Source organism: Corvus cornix, chromosome 1 (genome assembly GCF_000738735.6).
Source record: "Corvus cornix cornix isolate S_Up_H32 chromosome 1, ASM73873v5, whole genome shotgun sequence".
In the NCBI taxonomy this organism is placed as follows: domain Eukaryota; kingdom Metazoa; phylum Chordata; class Aves; order Passeriformes; family Corvidae; genus Corvus; species Corvus cornix.
Window position 1 is genome coordinate 3,924,845 of NC_046332.1, and position 25,608 is coordinate 3,950,452.

At 37.7% G+C, this 25,608-nt stretch overlaps 1 protein-coding gene across 5 annotated transcripts in view; it reads left to right on the top strand.

Moving 5' to 3' along the window:
- The window catches only part of LOC104689435 (ephrin type-A receptor 6), a 388,920-nt gene that overhangs the window by 168,930 nt on the left and 194,382 nt on the right, over positions 1 to 25,608 (top strand). For all 5 annotated transcript variants that reach the window (XM_039556188.1, XM_039556175.1, XM_039556185.1 and 2 more), the window contains exons 4-5: positions 12,039 to 12,194; positions 20,402 to 20,737. In XM_039556188.1, coding sequence (XP_039412122.1) covers positions 12,039 to 12,194; positions 20,402 to 20,737 — 492 coding nt within the window. The remainder of the gene's footprint in view (positions 1 to 12,038; positions 12,195 to 20,401; positions 20,738 to 25,608) is intronic.

The following is a 25,608-nucleotide window of genomic DNA, read 5'->3' on the forward strand; positions in this document are numbered from 1 at the left end:
GTACCAGAGATGATGTATATGTTTTCCCAGACCAATGCTATCTCTAAATGAAATTACCTGTACCTCCAGTCCTGTGCCTTTCTTAATTGGACTGCCAGCCAGGCTCCTCTTTATCAGCTGTGATAGATTTGAAATGTATACATGCAAATTTGTAACTGAGATGAGATGTATTAATTTAATATTGATTTCCATTTTCAACTGAAGCTTCTGCTTCTGTTGAACCCTAAAACATTTATCATTGTAAGAATTACAGATCAAAAAGATTGCTATTTCCTATCCTTAGTAATATAAGATAATCTTTCTGTTTTAAGCAATGTTACATTTCATAACAAAAGTTCTTGCACCACATAAATGGCATTAAGCATCATCTAATGGAAAGGTCTCCATTTTGGTTTTTTGGTATCTCCGAGTTATCAAATTCATCTTCCTGTCACTTTTTACCTGGGAGACTGATCCCTATCTTGCTACAATCTTCTCTCAGGTGGTTGTATAGAGTGAAAAGGTCTCCCCTGAGCCTCCTTTTCTCTGGGCTGAACACCCCCAGCTCCCTCAGCTGCTCCTCATATGGCTGAGTCTCTAGAAATATTTTTCATTTCCAAATAAAATTAATGTAATTTTGTGAATTCATTAAAAAAAATCAATACAGAATATATGTGCGATATTATGTCCCAATACTCATAAAAACAGAATTAATAAATCGAAAAAGGCAGATTCTGGAATAATAATACAGAAGGAAAGGCCAGGAAAAGCAGCTTGGGAGGAGAGTAAGATCATGGTGGTAGACAAGAAAAATTTCAAATTTTTAGACTGCAACCAGTAAGGAAGCAAATAAATCAAGTGATCCATGATGTCACTGTATTTGAAATAGATCTGGAAGATTCTAAGCAAAAAAAAAAAATCTCTTATGCAGGAAAAGAGAATAGATAATCACAGTGATAGCTACCAATGACCATACAGTCCGATTAAAATATCTAAGTTATAGTTAAAATACTCTCTAAATGCTATGCCAAAAGGGTGACAAATATAATTTTATATCTATATACCATTTATCTTTTTTTTCTAAAACTAAACATCTGTGGATATACAGCTTTTTATAGTAATTGAAAATGTACATGTCAAGTGTAGTTACATTATCATGGTTTAGTTTAACAGAGTGGCTCTTTGCCTCTCTTGAGTTTTCTGTTAAAAATTAGTTTGTAAAATTAAAAAGATGCCAAATGGTAGAGTCCATTGTTACTCTTTAGATGAATACAGCTCCCAGAATCCTACAGTTCCAAATACTGAACGAAGGCAGCAGTGTCTCATTTACTGTCAGAATTGTAGCCCCTGACCTTTGTCTCGCAGTCATTTTGCTCACAGTATGAGAAACGTGAATGTAAGTGAAGGAAAAAGGTGACAATTGACCACATACAAGCAATCTGCCACCCCCAGGTGTGAAATAGATGTAATGTTAACTGCTGTAAGACTTGGACACAACCAGAGTCCATAGATCAGAGCTCTCTTGCTTCCTGTCATGTGTCCACACCTCAGCTAGAACAGCAGATACTTACCCACTCCAAAGCAAACTGTCCTGCACACTTCTTAATGAGTATTTAAAAGCTGAAACGGAGCTAAACTTTACCAGAATTCAGTTCACAATCTGATTGAGGAATGGCAGTGCAGCATCAGTAGTTGTCATTTTTCTGGACTGTGTAATCCCAATTTTGGGTTTTATTTGTATTTTGGTGGAGGGATTATCCCAGATATGTCTGATTATCCGTTAAATATATGAAATTATATATAAAATTTCTTGCCAGTATTTTTAAAAGTGTATGACTGCCCTGAAATGTTACCAAAAACACATATGCATATTTAAAACTTCAAACATTTTTCTTTCAGAATGAAATCTGTCATGTGAATTTACGTACTAAGAATAGCAGGATACCATATTCACACAGTCCTATTAGGGTGATGCTAATAACTTTAAAAAATCATTTTTGAGCTAAACAATCTGTAGTTAAGGGGTCTATTTCGTGTCAAATATCTGTCTGGTTGTCTGTTTCTGGCTGTGAAGAAAACTGGGAAAAAAAGAATAAAGTAAATTCAGTTGTAGGATGAGCTAAAGGTGCTGTTTTGGGGTGTTTGGCTCCTCATTTGAAGAGCTGGCCTGTGGCATGTGAGGGCCTGGCACCTGTAGCCAGGATAATTAACTGCTAGAAAATCTTGAATAAGTCCCATTGACCTCTCTAAGCTTAAGGTTTTTTAGGATGGGGATAATGATATCTTCTTCATTTGGAAAGTACTTAACACTGTAGTGTGCATCCAGTGTAGTTGAAAACTAGAAATAAGCCTCTCTGGTACTTCTTCAGCACTTTTAGGAAAGATTCAGATTTTATGCAGATTTATTATGTTTTTATAGTAATATTTACCTGTGTTGTTAGGCTCAAATTTCTCTATCTATACTGGAAGTCTTATTGGAGGGAGCATTTTTCATATCAACCTGTTTATTTGAGAACTGATATTAAAGTCATGGTTCATATCTGTGAGATTCCTGTGAAGTATCAGTGTGTTCAGTAGAAATACTTGACTCTGATTCTTGTCATCAATCATGTGAAATATCCTAGACACAAGGATTGAAGATTTATCCCACATAACTACTTTGGTGAAACACAAATTAGAAACCTGTTCAGCTAAAGGACACCTTCATGATTTTTTCTTTATTAAAATGGGGTTGGGTTTGCATCATCAAAGGATTTATTCCTGTCTTAGAAGGCCAGTAGATGAACATTTGAGACAGTAGTCAGAGCTTTCCCTTGGGTTACCAAGACATTGCCTATACATTGAAAGTCACATAAATCTAAATGTTATTGTGGTGATGGGTTGGGAAAAGTTGGCAATGTTTGCTTATGAAATTAAAAAAACCCACCAAAACAAGAATGTTGGTGTCACCTGTAGTGTAAATACAATTCTGTAGTTACTATAATTTGGGGCTAAGTACTGCAAGTGATTCTACATGGATGTGAGGGAAAGGAAAAGGAAAACTTGAATGAACTAATTACAGAATTTTATGTGTTGGTTCCATGGCAAAATTGGTATTTGAATACTGTGTTAGTTGCTGACATAGATCACAGAATTTTTATTCACAAGTACAACATTGTGTTACTCTATGCCTTAAAACAATGATAGAGTAGAATGAGATGACATAAAATTTAGTACAGTAATGTAGAAGACACAAAGATGGGTTGAAAATAATTTTTAATACTCAAGATTATTTGCCTGTGAGCTTGTGGGTATTCAGAGATGATACAAAAGAAAATGGTTTTTTGGGTCTCACAGAGGCATAAGTACTTTATTTTCAATGGCAAGTCACAACTGAAATAGTCTGGGAGTCACTAATCATGTTTGGTGTGTTTAAAAATCAGGCTTGTGAGCTTTTCTGCAAACACATCCAAAAGGATTCTATTTCAAAGGCCAAATGCCTGATTTTATAGGAACATTTCAGCATTTTTTGTATATGAATTACCCAACTTTACAATTACCTGTCTGAATTGGGGCATTTAAATTTTCCCCATGATTACAGTAATTTCTGTAATTTCTGTAATAACTGTGTGCCCAAACTCCTGACTTGTACATGCAAATAAAGCAGGGCCTTAAATAAATCACACATTCACATATACCTGAATGTGCAATCTTGGTAACCATAATTAAAAATGCAAGCATAATTTTAAGCCTCTCCTTTTAAATATTGGGTTATTTAAAGGATTTTTAAAGTGGGTTAGATTGTATTCTCATTGCTATTGCTTCTCGCTAATTATATTAATGTAAAAGAGACAGCTACACAGAGAAGAAAAAATTGCATAGCTTTAGCTGATCTATTATAAAAATAATTGCTGTAGTGAAAGCAGCGAACCCAAAAAAATTTAGTTTTAGATCTTAACTCATTAAAAACTGCAATGGTATAATAAGGCCATAACAGGAAACTATAACCTTGTACATAGAGACTGCAGCTTTCTTCAGATTTTTATTGTTAATAACCACCTGTAATGATATTCCATTCCTTCAAGACGTGCCTTCTCTAGAAAGCTGTTCCACAGTTTTGTAATAAAGTAGTAAGTCATGGCAGGGGGAGCTTTTGTAGGATTTCAGTGCTCACCTTGAGTGTTGTCAGAGGCATGAAGCCAAGTGACATTAATTATTTGAGAACTGCTCTGGTAAATTACTTTTTTTACGCAGAAAATCAGTCTGACATAACACCAGTCAGCAAAACATCATTGCAACAGCTATCAGGCTGGAGGTTTTGGTCTTTGTCAAAAGTGGAAACAGCCTCAGAAAAAAATTGCTTCCAAAATAACCCCATATGCATAGCAAATTGAATAATGGCTATCATAGGAATTAATTAACCCAGGCTAGCAGATTAATTTGTTATGGATAGAGAAAAGTGCATCTGCAGATTCCATGGGGCTGTTCTTGCGCAGGAAAAAGAGAAATCCGTGACTAACTACTTACCATATATACAGAGCTGAAAACAGAAAGGGTTCCCATACTAAGGGGAGGAAGAAGTAAAAATGGGGAGAGGGACGACAGAAACTATAGTTTGTGATCTCAATAGAAGGAACAGAGAGGGAGAATAACACATATATGATAGCATTTGATATATATAATAAGGATATAATATGATTGACAAACTGGTCTCCATAGAGCAGTAATTTTTCTAGATGTATCTGGTAAGAAGGCACTGTATGTGTTATACATATATCTGGAATCTTTGATACATATATCTTTGAATGATACATGTGTCTTTGAATCTTTCTAATAGTGGGAGGTATTTTTCTAGCATTTGGTTATGTTCAGACCAGGAGATGATGATTCTGTAACTGTTCTCACCAACAGACACAGGGAGATAGATAACGTGCAAAAGGAATTAGCCACAAGATGGATCTGATCTATTCAGACAATTTTTTTTTCTCTTGCAGAAAGAAGTATTTGGTATGGTCTAATGCCTGTTTGCAGTGTCTCCTGACAGTCTTTAGCTGTACATAGGAGCACGAATGAGTCTGTGAAAAGAGAGGTTTCATGGCCTTTCAAGCTGGACACTAATTCCTCCTGAAATGATAGAGAGAAATTCCTTCTGTAAAATGATATTCTGTAAAATAAATGATATTTCTTGTTGCTGCATTCACTACAGTGTTGAGAAACTTATCACACTGCTGCCTTATCCCTTCCCCCCAAAAGTGCTTCCAGCTGATTTCAACCATGGAACAATGACTAAAAAGTAAAAAAAGAGCAATAAAGTAAAGCATTACTATTATACTTCAAAATAAAGAGTTTTCATAGCTACTGTGGGCAGATTTGAGGACTCAGTGAGTAACTCCTGCATTGCCCTGCAGTGTTCTCAGGGTTACATTTCTCCTGTTTAAAGGTGATTACTGGAGGTGCTGGAGATGGCTGCTTGGAGATGTAATGATCTTTTCCTTCCATTCTTTTCCTGCAGACTTTCCTGATCCCAGGAGTATGCACTGATACATTGCAGGAAATTACTTCCCTTCTTTTTCACTGCTGCCACGTTCCTCAATTACCATTTCTATTGTGTGCCCTAATTAGCCTGACTGATTCCTTTCATTCACCATCTTCCTAAAACACGGTGATGCTCCTTTAAACATTATGCAGCATAGAAAATAGTATTTATACTGTCTCCTTCAAGGGTTTATGAAATCTGTCTTATTATGGGGTTTTTTTATGGGGTCTATCAATAAAATAGCAACAGAAATAAAGACTAATTTGGGTGTGGAGCAGTGCATTGAGTATTTGTAGTTCCCATGTCAACCAATTTATTGGACCTCAGGGATCCCCACCAGCAGCACAAATCAGTGAAGGTGCATCCTGTTGCTTTTTTCTCTCTTCTTCCATCACTGATAAAGTACCTCAGTCTTCCAGCCAGCTTTGTCACTTGGCACTTCTTTGAGACTTTAGGAAGGAGTATCTGAACTAAAACCACACAAAACTGCAGTAAGTTGCAATATAGCAACTTTTTCTTTAATAAAACCTCTTTTGACTCATGAGTACAGTTTATAAAACACTTTAAAGGGGTAATTTGAAAAGGGTGCAGCCCCTCTTTACAGCTGTGTAGCCTGTGATATGAACAGGGGAGTTTTTTATGGATGTTGTCTTTATCTGTAGTTTCAGTGCTTGGTATTTTCAATGAAATGAACCTCAGTTCAGCTGCTTATTGTTTTGCTAATTTTGCATTCATTGCTTGTATTTATTGGAACACTAATTTGCTAATTTTGTATTCATTGGAACACCCTTGCATGCCATCTACCTGTTGTATTAGTAAATTTTATTTACTACATTAGTCTAGAAAAAAAATTCACCTAGTTCTAAGAATTAAGTGAAAAACAGTTTTATGAGGATTGAAAATATTTTCCATCTCTTTAAGTAGTACCTATGCATTTAGAATCATATTCTTAGATTCTAGTTCAGTATTTAGGATGCTTGGTTTTGTTTTGTTTAGGTTAGGGTTTTGGGGGGTTTTTTTTGGTCATACAAAAAGGAGTCTGTGCAGAAGATTCACCTGAGCTGTGTAGCACAGCCCCCAGCTCTATGATGAGCTGTTGGATTGTATCTAGTATGACAGGCAGTGATAAGAGTAGTATCATTAGTATCTTGTTTGTATGTATTTTTGTAATAAACCTCAGATTCTTTTAAAACCTGGTATGTGACCTGAATAATTGTTCAAGTTATTGTATTGAAACTAGTGTTTTATACAGAGAAAAAATGCACTGATGTGAACTGAAAATACTGTTTGATATGTGGCAATTATCTCCTTTGTCATTTCTTCTAATAATTTTCATAAACAACCTCAACAGACTATTGAAGTGTGGGAATGACAGAAGATAAGTCACTGGGGGGGAAACAGAATTAGCACAAAGAGGAAGAACTTTTAATTTCATTTACCTATCTTCATTATGTAGTTATATTTGAAGAGGCAGCCTTATGCCTGCCTCTTGTTGTCTCGTCTGCCTTGCTCTTCTCTAAAGTCAAGGGTTTGAGTAATGCTCCTATCAGTTCTCCAAGTCTAAGAATAGAAATATTAGCAGAGATATTGGCAAGAGAAGAGATTGACTGCAGCATATGAACACAGATGCATTTAAGTGCATACCAAAGCTCCCAGAAATATAGCCCATCAAATTTATTGCAAAGAAAAAAGGAAAAATAGTCTATTGTCCCCCCAAAGTTGGGTCATTCTGTCACTAAGTTTCCTAGGGGTGTCACCTGTCCCCTCCTTTCTATCTGTAGGAATTAAATCCAACTAGAGCTTTGCTTTCTTGATACATGATGCCTTTTATTTTTGTGGTTTGAACTAACCAGCATGTTTGATAATTTATAGTCTGTGATGGCTGGTCTTCCTCTAGTGGATTCTTCACAAGGCCTCAGGTTTCTAGCAACTCATCCTGCACAGTCTCGCTATCAGTTTGAACATGACCCAAAGTGAATCCCCACTCACAGTCCATTCGTGACCTGAATAAAACAAGAATCATGTGAGAGCGATTTGAGATTATTTAACCAGATAGTACTCAAAATCAAAAGTTGTCCTCATAGCTTTATTGTCCTAATTCTGTAGTATCCTAATCTTGATTTTGTGATTGTATTCTGCCTTTTTCAATATACAGCATCCAACTTTAGTTGCATTCTTTTTTCATGTTCTTTTCTATATACATTTTTTTTTCTTTTCTAGACCCTTCTGCTAAAATATAAATTGGTTAAAGTAATATCATAGTTCTTTCTTTGTGCACAGTGGTAGAATAGAACAGGCCTTATTGGATTGCCTTTTTTATGAAGTGATCAGATAGCAGAAGTGTAAGAGGACTTTAAAATAGAAATCATTCAGAATATAACAAATATGAAAGATAAGAGTCTCACAGGGCATTAGTGGGATCCAGTAAGCAAGGTTAAAAAAATATATGAGGTGGAAACGCATAACAAATTGTATGATTCAGAAAGATTAAAACACCTCTTCCACAGCTACTGATATTTGCCCTTCATTCTAAATGACAACAGTCTTCTTTGATTTAATTTGATTGATGAGTTCCCAGCAAGCTATAAAAAACCCACTTTCATGACAAATGCCTTCCCACCCACAGACCAACAGTGTCAGACATGCCTAAAAGTTGTTCATAAGTTTGGACTCATCAACTAACACTGTAGAGGTTAATTCAGATGTTGTGAAACAGGGATCTTTGACAATGATGTGCTCCCACAGAGCAGTGAAAATGCTGCTTTTGTTTTTTTTTAAAGGAACAAGGTTTATGACCAGTCAGATGACCACTGTGTTTGCATTTTCTGGGTTTTGTGTCCATACATTGCACAACCCTGAGGCTGGGGAAGAACTTAATGGCTGTAAAAACCTCAAGCAGTAAAGACTCTTCCACAAGAGAGCCCACAGCTGTGTTTTGGAGTGACGGAGCCTTGGCCTTATTTACTGGACTGGGCAATTCAAAAGATCCTTGAAAATGCTGTCCCTTCCAGCACGAGGTGACACTCTCCCAGCTCACTGCCCAAAAAATGCCAGGAGAGCAGGCCCCATGTCCCGCCAGCCTGAGCCAAGGGCAGCCTTTGGCCACATCCCCAGGGCTGGGAATGTGTCCCGCTTCCCAGATGGATCTCAGCGAGGTCTGGCTTTCTCTGCGCTTGCCATAAGAGACACCCAGACATTGTTTGTGGTTGTGGGGACACCACGGGGCCTGGCACCTCTGTGGGGACCAGCAGAGCCTGTCCCCCCACCTTGGGCCCTGCGGGGTGGGCTGGGCCAGGGTGGTGGCCCACAGGTGGCCATGGATCAAACAAAGAAAACGAAATGCCATCTGTTCAACATTAAATAAGGAAAATCATATTAATTACAGAACTTCTGTAGTTTCCAAACCTCACAGTCAAATCCTGGTGAAGCTGTAACGGAGCACGTTTATAGATGTGTTATCTTTTATGAAGCCAATTAAATTATCAGTGCTTCTCTGTATGCTCTCTCGTATTTCGTTGGAGAAAACTTTGAATTGCTCATTCAGATACCCAGCTAATTACGGAACCATTAAGACAATGTATTATCTTTCCCCAGACTTCACAAAAGTCAGATTTCATACAGTTCTTATAATCAGTAACTCACAAAGTTACTTCTGTAGATAATACTAGAGAAAACAAGATGTCACCCAGTGATTTGGAAGTTAGAAAAATACTCTGTGGTAACACAGATAAAAACAGACCTTATATTTTCCTGAGTAGTCATCGTTAGAAATCATTTGCAGTTATTCTGTGGAAAATGGTAAATTTAGCAATTATTTTGGTAATTTTGCCACTGAAGCACAATAATTGTTATCAGAGTCTAAGCTTAGATATGCGCAGCAGCTGAAGTGCTGTATTTCAGATTCATGGTGCATATTCCTTGACTTTGACAGAGTAGCAGTTTATTTCCTTTCACCAGGAATGCTGGCAGTCAGCTCTGTTACCCAGAGAGATGAGTTTCAAGCTTGTGATCATTTTAGGGCTTTCAGCTTATGTCACTTTATCTTGTTGATGAAGGGCTGTTTTTTATTTGCAAGTATCAATAATCATGACTGTGGAATTCTGCATTTGGATGGGGAATGGGTTGTCAATGGCTTTGTAAACCTCTCCATGGAGAAACTTCCCTGATATCCCTGTAGCTTCTCTGCCACAGAATTTGATACATACTTGACTTATAGGATAGATGTACTTGAGTTGACTTCAAAAGAAGTAAAATTATCTACCTTAATCCATTATTTTTCCCCCCACCTTTTCCATGAGTATAAATGTGCTTTAAGAGAGTTACCTTGTCAAGAACATAATTGCTTTAAATACAATAGAGAATACCATTTCAGAATAAAACATTTGCTTTTTTCTTTTAATTGGAAATTCATCTTCTCCTTGAGTTTTATTTTGAAATAGTGAACTGCTTGAAGTTTAGAAAAAATATTGCTCTTGAAAGAGAATGCTGTGTTTCTTTTGATCCAAAGTGGTTTGTTGTTTGGGGGACAGAAGAGAAGAAGGAATGATTTCAGAACTGACAGACATGAATTTCAGAAGTAATAAGGATTTTAAAGAGCTCACATTTTGCTTTGAATGAAGCTGTAACCTGGAATTGTCAGCTCTGTAGTCATGAACGTCATGTATGAAATAAAGCAAGGATCTAATATTTACCGGGGCACAATTTGGGCATGAGATAAGAAAGGAGCAGCCAAGCATAACACGCTTCCCCCAGTTTTGCCTTACCCTCCTTCCTTCCTTCCTTCCTTCCTTCCAGCAAAGCTAAGAGGAGGCAGTGCCTACAGCCTGTCTCTACAGTGCTGCGTTCTTCCCTGCACCAAACCTGCTGTCTTTCCAATCAGTGGAAAATTGCCACTCACTATTATCACAATTGCATCAGACCAGTAGCCTACTTTCAAGGGGAAAATCCCTGCTGTTCCCACCTCTTTTGTCTCTAACACCAGAAATCCTTTTTTTTTTTCCCAGTCAGTGACAGCAGGGCAGGATACCTCCCTAATGTCTATTCAGCAAAGTCAGATCAACACACTAGGAGGAGAACTGCTGAAATTGCTGGCTCAAAATTAAACTCTTGAAATTGCATTTGAAGAATTGGCTCTTGGGTTCTGAGAGGCAATCAAGTGTTATCTTTTTCAGTGTCATCCCACTCCTTTTCATTCAGCTACTACTGAAAGTGCTTTTACATCAAGAAAAGCGTTTGTAATCAGAAGAAAAACTGATCTGGGTATATGTTATCTATGAGTTAATACTCTTTAATAACTCAGTATGAACTGACACTGAATCCATTAAATGCATACTTTGAGGTACTTTTTAAAAACACCTCATTTTACATTTTTTTGTATCTTATTACAAGAAAGGGAAATACTACATAGTTCCTCGAGCAATGTAAAGGAAATGGTCTTGAATATGTCAAACTGAGAAAAACCCAGGTGGAACCTCAAAATTACATTTATAGCACTGGTTTCCATTGCACCACTGGAGGAGTCAGGAGGAAGAGGAGTCTGTAAAATCTGTGCATGTCTGAGTTGCTCTTTCATTTTTAATGTTTTCATATGGGGAAGCCAGAAGACGGTAACTGCGACACATGCTGGCATGTGCAAACGTGGTAGCTGGCAGGAAAAGAAAGAAATCTCTGTTTAAATGTGTGTGATGAGGTCTGAGGATGATTTTAAAATAATATCTCAGAATGCATGCCTGGCAGATCTGGGATAAGATTTATTTTAATGACTTGTTTCTGCTTTAAAGGCCAGCAAAAAAAGGCTTGTGAGCTTGTGCTGTGGTTAAGAACAGCAGGGACCCCAGCTCCTAGTAACTGGGGAAGTGATGAGCTCTGAGCATCCCAACATTCCCTGTCCCAAGGCTGGCTGCTATCCAGGTTGTTTCCTAACACAATCAGGAGTAGCCTCAGGGTTGTGCAGGTTGTGATGGAGGGTGTCAGCATCTCCTTCCTTCATCTCTTAGTTCATCCCTTCCTCATCCCCAACCTCTCGTGCCAACAGGGACCAGCTGTGGCCCTGATGTCAGAGGTTTCTTGGGGCACTGCAGGCAAGTCAGACCCAGCCATAAATATTTAGGGATGTCATCCCTGTCTCATCAAGACATTGTGGGGGTAAATATATTAAGTAATGCAACTTATCCATTACTTCAATAAGGAAGCCATATAAACAGCTCTGGCAGATAAGAAATTATCTCGTTCTTGTTGGTTAACACATGTACATAAAAGATAACGTTTAGTGGTAGTAGTGAAGTTCTTTATAGACAATTTCAAACAGCACTGAGGACTGACTATAAATTGGGAAGTTCTCTCTCATAACAATTCCCCATTATATACCAAGAACAGCTTTTCAGATTTTTTTAAGTTCATATACCAAAATAAAAACTGTCAAGAATTTTATCATCAAAACACCTAGATTGGAAATGAAATAGGCACCCTTGTAACTGCTTGGAACAGATGTTGCTTATGACCAAAATTTTCTTCTGTTAATGAGACTTACCTTCTTATTTTGCAGCTTGCAGGCCTGGATTCTATAAAGCATTTGCTGGAAATGTGAAGTGCTCCGAGTGCCCTCCACACAGTTTGACTCACATAGAAGCAACTTCTGTCTGTCAGTGTGAGAAGGGTTATTTCAGAGCTGAGAAGGACCCACCAACTATGGCATGTACCCGTAAGTCTGATCATTACCAGTGTCTGCAATTCTGTTGCCTAATTTATTTGGTTTTGTGTTTAAAAAAAAAACCTATGATTTTGTACATTTTGTGAATAATTCCATTTAACTTAACCGAAAGAGATTTTCAAAATCAAAATTCAAACAGCGTATTTCTGTCTAGTCTAGGTAACCCTAAACATACCTATGTTTCTTAGTTTGGTGACTTTTTATCTTGTAATTCTGAGATATAGTAGGAGGAGAGTAATCACTGTCATATGGGTAACAATGTGTTTTCACTACCAATAATATATATCTTATATCCTTGAAAATATGCTAGTGCAAAAAATTTCAAAAAGCTGGAGTTATGTAAAGAAAAAAACTGATATCATATGCTCTGCTCTCTCCTCAGATTTAAATGAAAAGTAGAAAACAAATATAATCCACACGCAACCAAATAAAAACTAAATGTTCAAAAAAGACAGGAAAATCATAAAGGAGAAAATATGCATCCAATCAGAAGGAGATATAACTAAAACCTCTTGCATCATCACCTTCTTTTAACAGAGTTATTCCCTCTTATGTGACTGTGATAATGAAAATTCCTTAGGTATTTTGGATGAATTTTAGAATACATAATTTTGTGATTTTTGACTAACTTAAATTTATCCTTAAGGCAAACCTGATGTCCAGCAATATGGGGGTAGAAATTCTGAGAAGAGATTTTTATTACTTTGATCAGTGGTCTTATGTCTAGGAATATATAGCATATGTTTTCTTACCACTTAATGAAATATTTCTTATAGATTTTCATTCATGGTTTATTACTCACTGGAATTAATTTATTGATTGTAAAACAACTATATCTGTTTAATCTCAAAACTAGGAACAAACAGCAGTATTTAAAAATCTGTGGGTGAAATATTATATCTTAGTAGGCTATTAAAATCACTTATTTATGAAAGGTGATTAAAGACTTTGCAAAATCATCTAAGACACCCAGTTTTTCAGTATAACACTTTGTTAATTCTTTTGGTAGAAAATTTAATCTTAGTACTTTTTGTGCCACAGTTAAGAGAATTCTAAAAACACTAATATGTTAAATTCATGCAGTATTTTAACAGATTAAGTATTAAGTAAAGTTCCTTAAAGACTTTAGGAGATAAAACCTTAAAACCAAGGTGCTGTTGCAATAACTATCAGTGCATATCCATGTTTTGGGATGTTTTATGCAGCATCACATAAAAATAAGTGAGCTGACTGTATTGAGCTACTTCCTCTGCTCATGCTGGTTTTTCCAATGACACTAGATTGGGAAAATTTGGAATATACCTGATAATTTGAAGTTGATTTACAAGTCATAGGCACTGAGGTCATTACATAGAAGAAGACATTGTCCATCCGCTACATGAGTGTGATGGTCACTAAAAGTGGGACCCCTCAGACCCAAAGGCAGAAAATTGTCTAATCTAACCAGAGGGTTTTCAGAGGGGAAGGTGAGTCCCAACCTCTGGATACCTCAGCAGCTCAGGGTTCAGAGAATATCCCCCCTGTCCCAGCTCACTCTGGAGCAAGGCACACAGGCCTGGCATTGTGCACAAAGTATATGAGGGAATAAACAGCGTCCTTTCAGGCTTCCCACAGGAAAATGGTGATTACAAATAATTCCACTCAAATCAATGCCTCAAGCAAAGGCTCCAAGAACTTACTCCAAGAACCAGCACATCCCAAGCATTCTTGACACTTTCTTGCTTAGGAAGAAGGTTTCACTCATACATTATGCAGATGCAGCTCCGTATTACTTACAAGTCATTGATTTTTTTGTTGCTGAGAGAGTTCTTTGAAAAAATTACCCATACATGGAATTTTATATGGAGTCCATAATTATCTTTCAGGGCACAATTTTAAGCCCTGATACCCTGGTATGTTGATAAGGTAGGGAGGAGCATGAGAGCCCTATGGCATCAGAGTGCAGTTACTTTAACACTCTGCTGCTTTCTCAACAAATCTGAGTGCAGAGAGCTGCTTTGGCTGAAAACTGTCAGGAAAAACGTGGTGCCAGACCTCCACATTCCTGCTGAGGATGTCAGCCAAAGTAACTGAGTGAGTCGAGGCAGGAAAAAAACCAACCACAACAGGGTATCAGTGCTTCATCTCACCTCAACTTGGGAGAAAGAAGAAATAAAGGAGACAGTGAAGCACATTCTTGTTTCTTGGTTTAGTGCCACCATGCATTGTCTCCCATTCAGCCTAGGCTGCAAGGTATCAGGACTTCATTGATTGTCACAGCAGATGTGTTCATCTTACACCTACAATGATGATTATTTCACTAATCGTCAGCTCTGCAAATGACACTGAAGCTCTTGACAGGCAGCCTGTGTTCTTATCTTGCACATCAGCAGTAATGAAGAGTCTTCAGGCCAAATTATTCCCTAAGTGATATCTTTAGCCCCACTGCCTTCAAATTAGTCTCTGAGTTATTAAAATTATGTTTCTGTCATAAATACAACCTCACTGCTTTTGGTGAATCTGCGCAGATGTGGCTAATTTAAATTTAATAAACAAAGATACAGATATGAGTGGAATTTAGACTGTTCCTTCCAGACTGTCATGCTTTACTATAATAAAAGGAGTCGAAAAGTTTTAAGAAAATGAGGAAATAGACAGAAAAATAGACAGAAAATGCTGTGCAGAAATGAAATGCCATTTTTACATAACCACCTTTGGGGCAGATCTGCATTTTCGATGTTTATTTTCAAATTTGTATCTTGACATATGAGACGTGACATAAGAAATAGAAATTTTTCTTGGGATTTTTGAAATGAGAATTATTCTTAAATGAAACACAGAATGAATACTGGGTTCCCCTTACAAATGTCATGTTCAAACATTTTGACTGACTTTATTGATGCCCATTTTATTTGCTTCCCCACATCCTGCAAGTTAATTTGCCTAAGATAGCTAGATATTGTGTTCTCTCTTTTTATGCCTGTATAGGGTTAGGCATTATGGGGTTAGACAGTATTCCTCACTCCAGAACTCTTCCTCAGTACTGGGAAACTTGCAGATGCAACATTATGGAAAAAAACCCCACCTTGATAAAAGATAGGCATCCACTTCTTTCAAGATGAGCTTCAAATCCACTTCAGTTAATTTTGTGAAAGTGCTGTGTGTTTTTGCAAAATTGTACAGCTCCCATCTTTACTTTATGTAGCTGCATTTCATTAAAGGAGAGTGTTCACTTTGTGGAACACCATAATAGAAATCTAATTTCAATAAGAGGAATGAAAATTACATTAGAATATATTGTTAATCTCCTTCTCCTCGGCTCTTTTCATTTGACGTACACTGCTTATCAATCTTACTGCTACTCTTCCTCCTTATTGTATTTCTGTGCCATGTGCAAGTACTCTGTCACTGATCTCCCTGCATAGAAAGTGAGCAACAAATAGCATCATATCTAATCCCCTGTCTGATTACTCTGTACATAAAGTCTAACATTTCCCACTATAAAGTAATTGGATGGATTGATCCATCTTTCAAGGTCAGGCAGGCTTATATTGGTTGTCTGAGCTGTCTGAGTCTGAATATCTCTCTTTTAATGTTATGCTTAAACAATTTGAACCTGACAAACTTGTGCTCTGTTTAGTAACCTGTGCCACAAAGTGTATCCTCTATTTTTAAGAGGCAACAGCGTATTTCAGCAGCAAAATCAGGCAACACACTTGAAGTCTTTACTGCCTCTATTGTTATTTATATATAAACAGACATGTATATATATATATATATATTTTTTTTTTTATACACTTGTTTGCAGTTTATCCCTATGCTCAGACTTGGGGTATTGGTTTGCAGTCACTGACTTCTAATCTTCCTGCCTGCCTCAAAGAAAAAGAGTAAGTGAAAAGGGGAAAATGTAGTGACATGAAGTGACACTATTTATCTATGCCACATATATGTTATCAAAAAGCAATTACGAACTCAAGGGGCACAGCCAGATGCTGATTCTGACTATCCTAAGGTGGTGGTTAATCTTTGCCCTTCTGTTGCAACTTCAGTAGTCAAATGACACAAAATTCCAAGAGTCCAGTAGTGTATAATGGACACTTGAAAAGCAACAGGTTTTTTTCCAGACAGTCTTCACTTTCTAGTGTGTGAAATACTGCATCGTCCTCACCAGACTTCTGCACTGCTGGGTTTGTTCCTCTTCCTTCCATACACAGGAAAATGCACTTTGCCTTCACAGAGGAAGAGAATACATAAAACAAGATGAGGTGCAAAGCACTACATGAGGCACAGACTGCTCTGTTGCTTTCAGAGCAAACCTGCTTCACCATGAGACATCCATGCCAGTTTCCTCTGCGGAAAGAGTCACAATACTTCCTCATTGTAATTTTTAAATGAAGCAAAAGACATTACTCACGCTCTGGCTGAGTTCCATCTCAGCAGAAGAGCTGCATGTTTTTGTACTGCTCATCCATCTGAACTGTATTTTATTCTTTTGCATAAAATTTGACGTCATGAATTTTGCCATGAGGAAAGGATCCCTTATTTTCACCATTATACTTGTTTTCCTTAAATATCAATATAAGGAAAACCCCAAGAGCATACAAATGTCTGCAGAAGGGTTATTGCTGCCAGGTTTTTCCAATAATCTTTGTATAATATATAAATGATAAGAAAGCAATCAGGCCACGTTCATAAAAGCCCAGTGACACATAATTTAGCTGAATCTGAGGATTACAATTAATTGTCTCTCTTTGTTCCAAGTTCTAAATCTGAGTAAATGATTCACTGCATGTCATTACAGCTTAATATTTGCATGAAATCACAGTTTAACTGGCATAATTTAACAGCAATTAAAAAGCTATTTAATCCTCATGCAAATTGGCATGAGGGGCCTTGAGCATGAAGTGTGTTTGAGGGCTTTTCCTGCATTTTCAAGAGGACAGTCGTATACTTTAAGACACCTCTAACATAATTGATAATGTTTTCCTTTTCATTGAAATGTGAATGCACAGTAATACATGTTTTCTCTTACAATTGAGGATTAAGTCCCAAATCATGACTATAAGAACCTTCACTCTCTAGAACAAGTGAAAAATATGTATTTTTAAAAGAGTATTTTATTTACTGTATTGGTTCTTCTGTAGATGCCATTTAATATAGCACAAGGAAAATCTGATCGAAAATTAAAATCCACAAAGCCAGACAAAACTCTCCTACTGCCCAGATTCATTAAAATCCTGTTTTGGCCTGCCAAAATTGATGAAACAGTACAAAAAAAGCGTGAGCTGTGGTGACACATTGTCATAATATCTATAGTTTATGTAAGATTAAATTTAAGACAGTTTTAAAACATTGACTCCAATGTTTCAAGCAATTACACAGATGCTTAGTTTTAAGTGCATGACTATTACCAATTATTTCAAGAGGATTATTGATCCACTTAAAGTTATGCACATATGGATGTGCGATTACGGCTCATCCTCCATATTCCTAAAACTCCTCCATGGTTTTAACAGTGGGAATTTGTTAAGACCCAGTCATTATTTCATTTTCACAGCATGGCTTTAGAGGAAACATAATTATTCCTGTTCTCTGAACGTAAATAATAAGAACTGAAGCTGAAGTAGTGTGTGCTGGTTTTAGCTTATTCTGACCTCAGGACTGTTTTCCAGAGTAGCTAGAACCATCATCCTCACAGTGATTTTGTGGGAAGTTAGGTGATCTATTAACTGTGAACTCTGGATAGATACATATATTAATAAATGCTCATCCATTCAAAAGATTTTACACTTATCCACTAAAATTGCAAAGCAGTGTAACGCTTCCATATATTTTAATTATCAAGTGCTTGAAATTCAGCAGATAACTCATCATTTACTTAAGGGCAAAATTAATTATAATGAAAACATAATCTCAGTTATTAAAAGTTACAACTAAAGACCAGAAATGAAAAAGCAACTGAACTACAGCTCACAGAAAAGCTTAATGTTTATTAGTTCACATTATCACTCCCACACCATACCAACTTTTTTATTTACAAGCATTCCAGCTTTTATACCCACACTTAGGCCACATAGGTAAATAAAGGGCGTCACTTAAAAATTATGAATGTTACACTCTGTGTAAAAGTTAGTTGGTGTCATTTGTAAATGTTCCTTGTAGCCTTTCAGTCTGCTTAAGAAACTCTGAAGTAAGGAAAGGCTCACTCAAAGTTCGACAAGTGTCTCAATCAAAAGTTTGTTCTTAAGTCCTATTGGCAGGTTGTATAAATCATCAAAAACTGCAAAGCAAGTTGAAAGTTTTCCAAGTTCTGCTAACCATTGGTGAAGCCCTGTGATTTTATTGAGAGCTGAGAATATAATGCTTATTCAACTCACTCAGCCCAAAAAACCCAGAGGTCAGCAGTTGAGTTTACCACAGTCATCTCACATATATCAACATCTGGCATATGAGGCCTCTCATTTTTCCAAGTCTGTGTTTCTTACCATAATTTTTATTTTGGGATTATGTCCAAATTGGTTTTGAGAACCATACATCTGTAAGCATTTGGTTGAAACATGTTAAGTGGAAGAAGAATAATGTAACAAGAAATTGAGATAAGATTATTCAGATATCCTGTAACAATTTCTACCTTTCCTTCACCCCTTCATTAATTCCTATCTAAAAAATAATTAGGTGGTAAAGTTCTTCCATTAAAGGGTGGAATGTGATATGGAATCATAGAATTGTAGAACCATCAATGCTGGAAACACCTCCAAGATCACACACTCCAACCTTTGACCAATCACCACCTTGTAAACCAGACCACAGCACTAAGTGCCACATCCCATTGTTTCTTGAACACCTCCAGGGAATTTTACTTCACCACCCCTGAGGACAGTAAATTCCAATGCCTGGCCACCCTTTCTGTGAAGAAATTCTTGATATCCAACTTGAACCTCCTCTGCCACAGCTTGAGGCCGTTTCCCCTTGGTCCGTCCCTTGTTCCCTGGGAGAAGAGCCTGACCCCCACCTGGCTGCACCCTCCTTTCAGGGAGTTGTGAAGAGTGATAAGGTCCCCCCGAGCCTCCTTCTCTCCAGGCTAAGCACCCGCAGCTCCCTCAGCCACTCCTCATCAGACTTGTGCTCCAGACTCTTCCTCAGCTTTGTTGCCCTTCTCTGGGCACACTCCAGCCCCTCAATGCCTTTCTTTAAGTGAGGGGCCCAGAACTGGGCATAAGACTCAAGGTGCCTCACCAGTGCTCAGTACAGGGAGACGATCACTAGATCACTCTATATATTTATATGTATATGTCAAGCCTCAGGTGATCTTCATGTGATCCTACACAGTAAGTCAGCAAACAGCTTAAAACTTGTTGGGCGTTCCTTGACTGTTGTGCGATGAGTGGGAAATTGGAAAGGGGTCACTTGTGGTTCATCTGGCAGTGCACAGACAGCTCTACCACCTGCTTGTTGGGTGAGAGCTTCCCCACACTCTGCCTGCTGCAACTGTCTTTGCATTCCTCCTCACAGCCTTAAAGAAGGACTTTTTCTCCTGCTTCGTTGTCATCCTTTTAGACCTTTAAGTTGCAAAGGTGATGTCTTCGCTGTTATCCTGATGCTGATGAGATGCCAGGGGGGAAAGAAGGAAAACTTGTAAACTGTCTCTTGTGCCTAATAGTCTTGGCCTGTTGCCACCTAACCCTGTTAATGAACAGCAGCAAAGAAATCCCTGGTGATAAGCAGTGAAGGAGAGAAAGAAATATCTGGCACTGCAGAACTAATACAAAAAATGTTAGCTCTTGTTGTTATTCCAAAGCTGTTATTTATTTATTAATCAATTTGTCTCTTATAGAACGTCAAAGATTTTAAGTCTCAGAAAAGCCTACATTACTAGACATAAAATAAGGATATAAACTTTGTGGTTTGAGCTCTGCCCCAGTGTCCCACAGCATCAAGAGCCATTTATTGAAAATTTGTGTTATCAGGTCATTTTTGTGTTGCCTTAAATTCTTTCCAAATTAATTCTAAGTTATTTAGATTATTCAGCTTCTTATGATGTCACCAATGTTCCTGCATTTTTTCAAGGATTGTATTTAGATAACTTTTAATTTTTACATTGAGTCTGTTATTGAAACATAACTCTTGCGTCTTCTAGTTGCAAATAATTGCCTTAAGGCAATTTTTTTCTCCAGAGTACACACCAGTGGCTTAACAGGCTTTCCCCTCCTTCTCTGCAGGGCCACCTTCTGCCCCGAGGAATGTGGTTTTTAACATCAATGAAACAGCTCTGATGCTGGAGTGGAGCCCCCCGAGTGACACTGGAGGAAGAAAGGACCTCACCTACAGCGTCATCTGTAAGAAGTGCGGGTCGGACGCCAGCCAGTGCGAGATCTGTGGGGGAGGCATCCGCTTCATCCCCAGGCACACGGGGCTCATCAACTCCTCCGTGACGGTGCTCGACTTCGTGTCGCACGTCAACTACACCTTTGAGATAGAGGCCACCAACGGGGTGTCAGAGCTGAGCTTCTCCCCCAAGCAGTTCACAGCTATCACAGTCACCACAGACCAGGACGGTAAGTGCCAGCACTGCGTGTCTGTCTCTGTGTCTCCCTGTCATCTGTGCACTCACTCTGGGGATCCTTTGTTTCCTGGAAGTCTGGGTCAGCCAGTTAGGGTGTTTTGCAGATTGCTAAATGTTTTTAAGGGCTTTCCAGAGGACTTTCATCTTCTGCTGATGAGGGCATTAAATGCTTTTGGCAGTTGGCCCTTGACCCCATTACACAGGGCACACACCCATACCTTTCTGTTTAAAATTAAGTGCAAGCTTTTGCCATCTGAGACCAGCTGTGTCAGTGGTTCATCAGGACTGGAGTCTGCCTGGTGCTTTTGCAATTTCAGTTTTGCAAGAGTAGAACACCACAGGTTATCCATTACACAATTCAAAGGCAGAGTGAAAGTGAACTCACTTTCTTTACTATCTGTGTTTCATAGCATTAATACAGTACTGCCTCACTGTAAGATACTTCAGCATCTGTATGAGCCCTTTCCTCAGGTGAGCTATCCTAATAGATTCTTTTTTATTCCTGTAATTGTAAACTTTGCACTATTGTTTTGAGTTTTTTCTTGCCCCCATTTCAGTTTGAATTCATGTCCAAGGTGAATCTTTGTGAGAAATGTGGGAAACTAAAAGAGCTCTCTATTTTTTGTTTATTTCTGCAACTTTTTCTTCTTTAGAAATACTTACTGTGCCAGGAAACAGCATCATAGGTTACCAGCGATGCAATCCATATAGCACTGCTCTCTTCTGGCTTGTGTAACTGTAGAAAAGAAGGTTATTTCAAAATCATCCCTTGCTGACATTTGTTCTAGAAATGTTTTTCACCTGCTGTGCAGTGACATTGCAACTGCAGCTGAAGTGTTTAATGCAGAACAGGAACTGAGCTGGAAGAACTACTGTTTTGAGTAGAACACATTTGATAATCTGTTTCTGCTTAGTAAAAGTGCTAATGTTCAGGAGGATCCTGTTATGTTCCACTTGTAGGGAGGCCCTGGGTTCTTTCACTGAACAGCCTAGCAAAAATCTGCTTACCTGTGTATCTGGGACAAGTAGTTTTGTTGATGAGTAAGTAATGACTTGTTTGCCTTTGGGCATACAAAAATTAACAGCTTGCTGTGATGGTGATGATGATGATAATGACAGAGATGGTAATACTAATAATATTCATGAAAATGGATTGGGAGAAGCACAAAACCCACTCACTCACTGTCCATGATGGTAACAGAAGAGCTAATTATATAAGATGCCTAATGATATATAGGCCTTGCACTGAGAACTGCCTGAAGCACTGAGGCAATGTATCATGTTGGAAACCTGCATCTCCCTTTTCCTTTCTCACTAAAGGGGAAAAGTGAGGTGCCAGAAAGTTGCCTTATGTAAACTTCCTTTTAGATGTGTTGCTCCATGGTATTAAATGCAAGCTCGCCCAGGTGGAGGTCACCTGAAATACAGTTCATTTTTGAAGTGGATAACAGCTGTGTGAACACAGCTTGTGATGTGTATTTAAGTGGTAGGCTTATAAAAAATAATGTCTTTTGTTGTTGTCTGTCCCTGGTTTAAGGATATAGATTTTCACTGCAGTTTACTCAAAACAGGGAAAAGACCAATGTTTTGATAATTTTTGACACACTGACAGTAAACTCTAGACTGTTTGCATTCCCTTTAATAATTCTTACATTACTAAAAATGCTAGTGGAAGGGCTTCAGAGAATTTAAGACCAGATTTTCAGAATATCTGTCAGTTTATCTGGATATAAAGAGACAGCTTTGCAGGAGAAAGCACTGTAATAAATGAAATGAAGTCATCTATAAAATGTAGTTATAAAGATAAAACCATTTCTGTAGGCTTACAGACTGTGTAATTGTATAAAATGGTAAGCATGGTGACTATATATTTAAAAGGACAAGAAAAAAAAAATACACTGTTGTATGAAGCGTGGAAGAAAATTCATGGAGTTTTTTGTTGATAGAAAGTATTGAGAGAGCAATAAACATTTTTTGTGAGTTACTTTTAGTCATAAATAAGAACGGATATGGAAAAAGCTAGGGTATCCAACCTCAGAAAAGTAAGCTGTAGAATTAAAACTTTGGAACAGTGCAGAGATTTTATTATAAACTCACTGTTGCAGTCTTTCCTTATAATCTTAATTCTGATGAAATGGACAGTAGTTATTGCATGATGCTGCAGGTTTGTGCGCATATTCATAGAAAACAAAGATCCAAGATTAAACATATGACATGCCAACAAATCAAAAGTATATAATTTTTTTCAATGACTGCTTTACCAGAAGTCCAAACATACTGGTTTAAATGAAATTTTTTGCATTTGATGTGTGTGTAATGTGAAAGATATAGGTGTATAATAAATTATACTTACACAACATATTTATCCCATGTTCATACTACCTTTTTATATGCAGTCTTTTCCTACACACTGTTTTAATGGTTTTGGTATGTATATTGCATGAAGTGCAAGGCTTCTTTATAAAGATATAGATTGTTATATTCAGTTGTCTTATCTTTGTTAGGAATATAGACCAAAACCTTCAGCTGTTGCAAATCCAGACCATTCTCTTAGCTACAATAATTTAAAGCAGCTGGCATTTTATTTTCTTTGAGCATATTGGATTTACTTCCCTCTAGTGGTCTTTCCTTTTGGATGGTTTGTGTGAAATCAAGAGATTCATCATTAAACATGAAAAATTATTAGCTTGTTCTTCAGGGGGTTTTCTCTCTTTTTGGAGAAGAATGTTGCTGTCGGCATTTTGCTGAATAAAGTAATCCGGTGAAGAGTTCTGTGGGCATCCACGGCAACTGAAGAATTGTATTCTGCCACATTAGTGAAGTGGGTAGTCTGAGAGCACCAAAGAGGGGGAATGTTTACTGACAGGAGAAGTGAACTAATTCAAAAGTGATTAAAACTCATCTTTATGCACAGAGCCCTACCACAACTAATATTAAAATCTTAACTGCCTCCTCGTGCAGTCACAGGTACCAACATGACTAAGTGCAGTACTCAGCTTTAACAGCGACAAGGAGCAGTCTAAAGGAAAGTAACAGTTTAAAAAGGCTTTGCAAACTGCATCCCTCAAAATTCTCTGTAATTTGATGTCTAAAGCATTACCAGACCTGACCAAATACTACAAATAATTACTATTTTATATCAGTAAGTCTTGTAAAATTCACTTGGTAATATTGTTACCTTTTCCTTTAATTTGATACAATTTGACATCCGTAGGCTTGGTTTTTTCCCCTCAGCTTCATAAGGAAACAAAATTTCTGTGGTCACTTTGTCAGGCACCATAAAGAAACCCCTCAGCCAACACAAGTTTGATAACAGTGAAAAGGATTCAACAGAGTTCTGAAGAATGACTCCTTAGAATCACCAAGCCCTTGGTTAGCTCTGCAAGTTGAAAAGCAGAGTGGAACTATGTGAGGTTTGCTTTCTGTATTAAAAACACCAGCTGACTGACCAGTCAGCCTGCCTGTTGACCGGTTAGCAAAGAAAATCTATTTATTTATAGTCCTGTACAATCACAGCATGTGCTGTGTCTTGTCCAGCCAGTGTAGCAAAGCAGGATGGGGCAGGGTGTGTTAAAAACCACAAGTGTTGCAGATGGAGAGCTGAGGGAAGTGATCTGTATGCTACTCTTGAGTAGCTTTGTTTCAAAATGTTTTGAGATACCAGAATAATCCCTACTTTAAACTCAGATAAATGGATAGATAAACACGATTCTGCTCAGAAAAGCACTTAAGCAAAGTTCCTGCTCAAGGAGGAACATAGCACATATTAAGTACTTTCTCAAATCACAGCTAAAGTGATTTGTAAACAACTGAAAGATAAAACATGTTTTCACAAAAAGCCTCATCAAAAAATGTTCTACAATGCTGTTGTTCAGAAAAGTGCCTGGATGCCTTTTCTTTATGGGATAGAGAAAGTTTTATACAGCAGTAAATATGCTGAGTACAAAGTAATTGTGCTCAGTCGACTTTAAATCTTTGTGTGAAGAAGCAGAGAATTATATGCTGAATTGTAATTTATGCTTCTCTTATGACTAATGGAAGGAAGAGACATCTCACTATATAACTTTCCTAGCATGCCACAGTGTCTGCATTGCCTAAAGAAAATTCAGAAGTACTTGAGGTTTTTCATGCATAATTAAAGTAGTAAATCATGAATAATTAAGCAAAACAGAACTTAAAACAGTAGTTCCTGTTTTCAAATAACAGTCCATGTATGCATTCACTCAGTGTGCATTCATATGTTCTATTCCTTTAGAACAGAGAGGGTTTTAACATTACACAAGGAGTGGGAGTATGACACATATCCCAAGCGGTGGAAAGTTTACAATGGAGGAGTTCTCCTTCTGCCACTTCATCCTGGAAAGGCTTGTCCTTTCTCAGTCCTGCAGTCTGTGGGTGACTCTGGTCTCTGTGACATCAAAGACCTGCTACCAGCTGGCAGAATCTGAGGTGCAAGAGGTTTCACTCTGAGGGCACACACCCTAACCTGCCCGTATTAAACACCTGGCTCATTTTTCAGTGTCTGTCTAGTGTTGACAGCTGAGAGTTTCAGTCTGAAAGTGAAAATCTGTCAGGATTCTGTTGTCTAATGCATCTTATTTTATGTGAGCCAGTGGCAGATACATCCTAGGTCATGTTTTCTAATCTGATGGTAAAATCCTAAGTGATGTTTCCTAATCTGATGGTAAAATCTTGCCAGTGTTTGAAAGTGCTTGCCTTTATCTGATTCTTTTTTCTAAATAAGGCCAATTTCTAGTACATGTGGCTTCTCAGACATATTTGTAGTTCCGTGGAGATAGTCTGTAGAAAGAGCAACCTCTTATTACTCACTGCTGTGGGAATTGAGGAACACATGGAAGGATT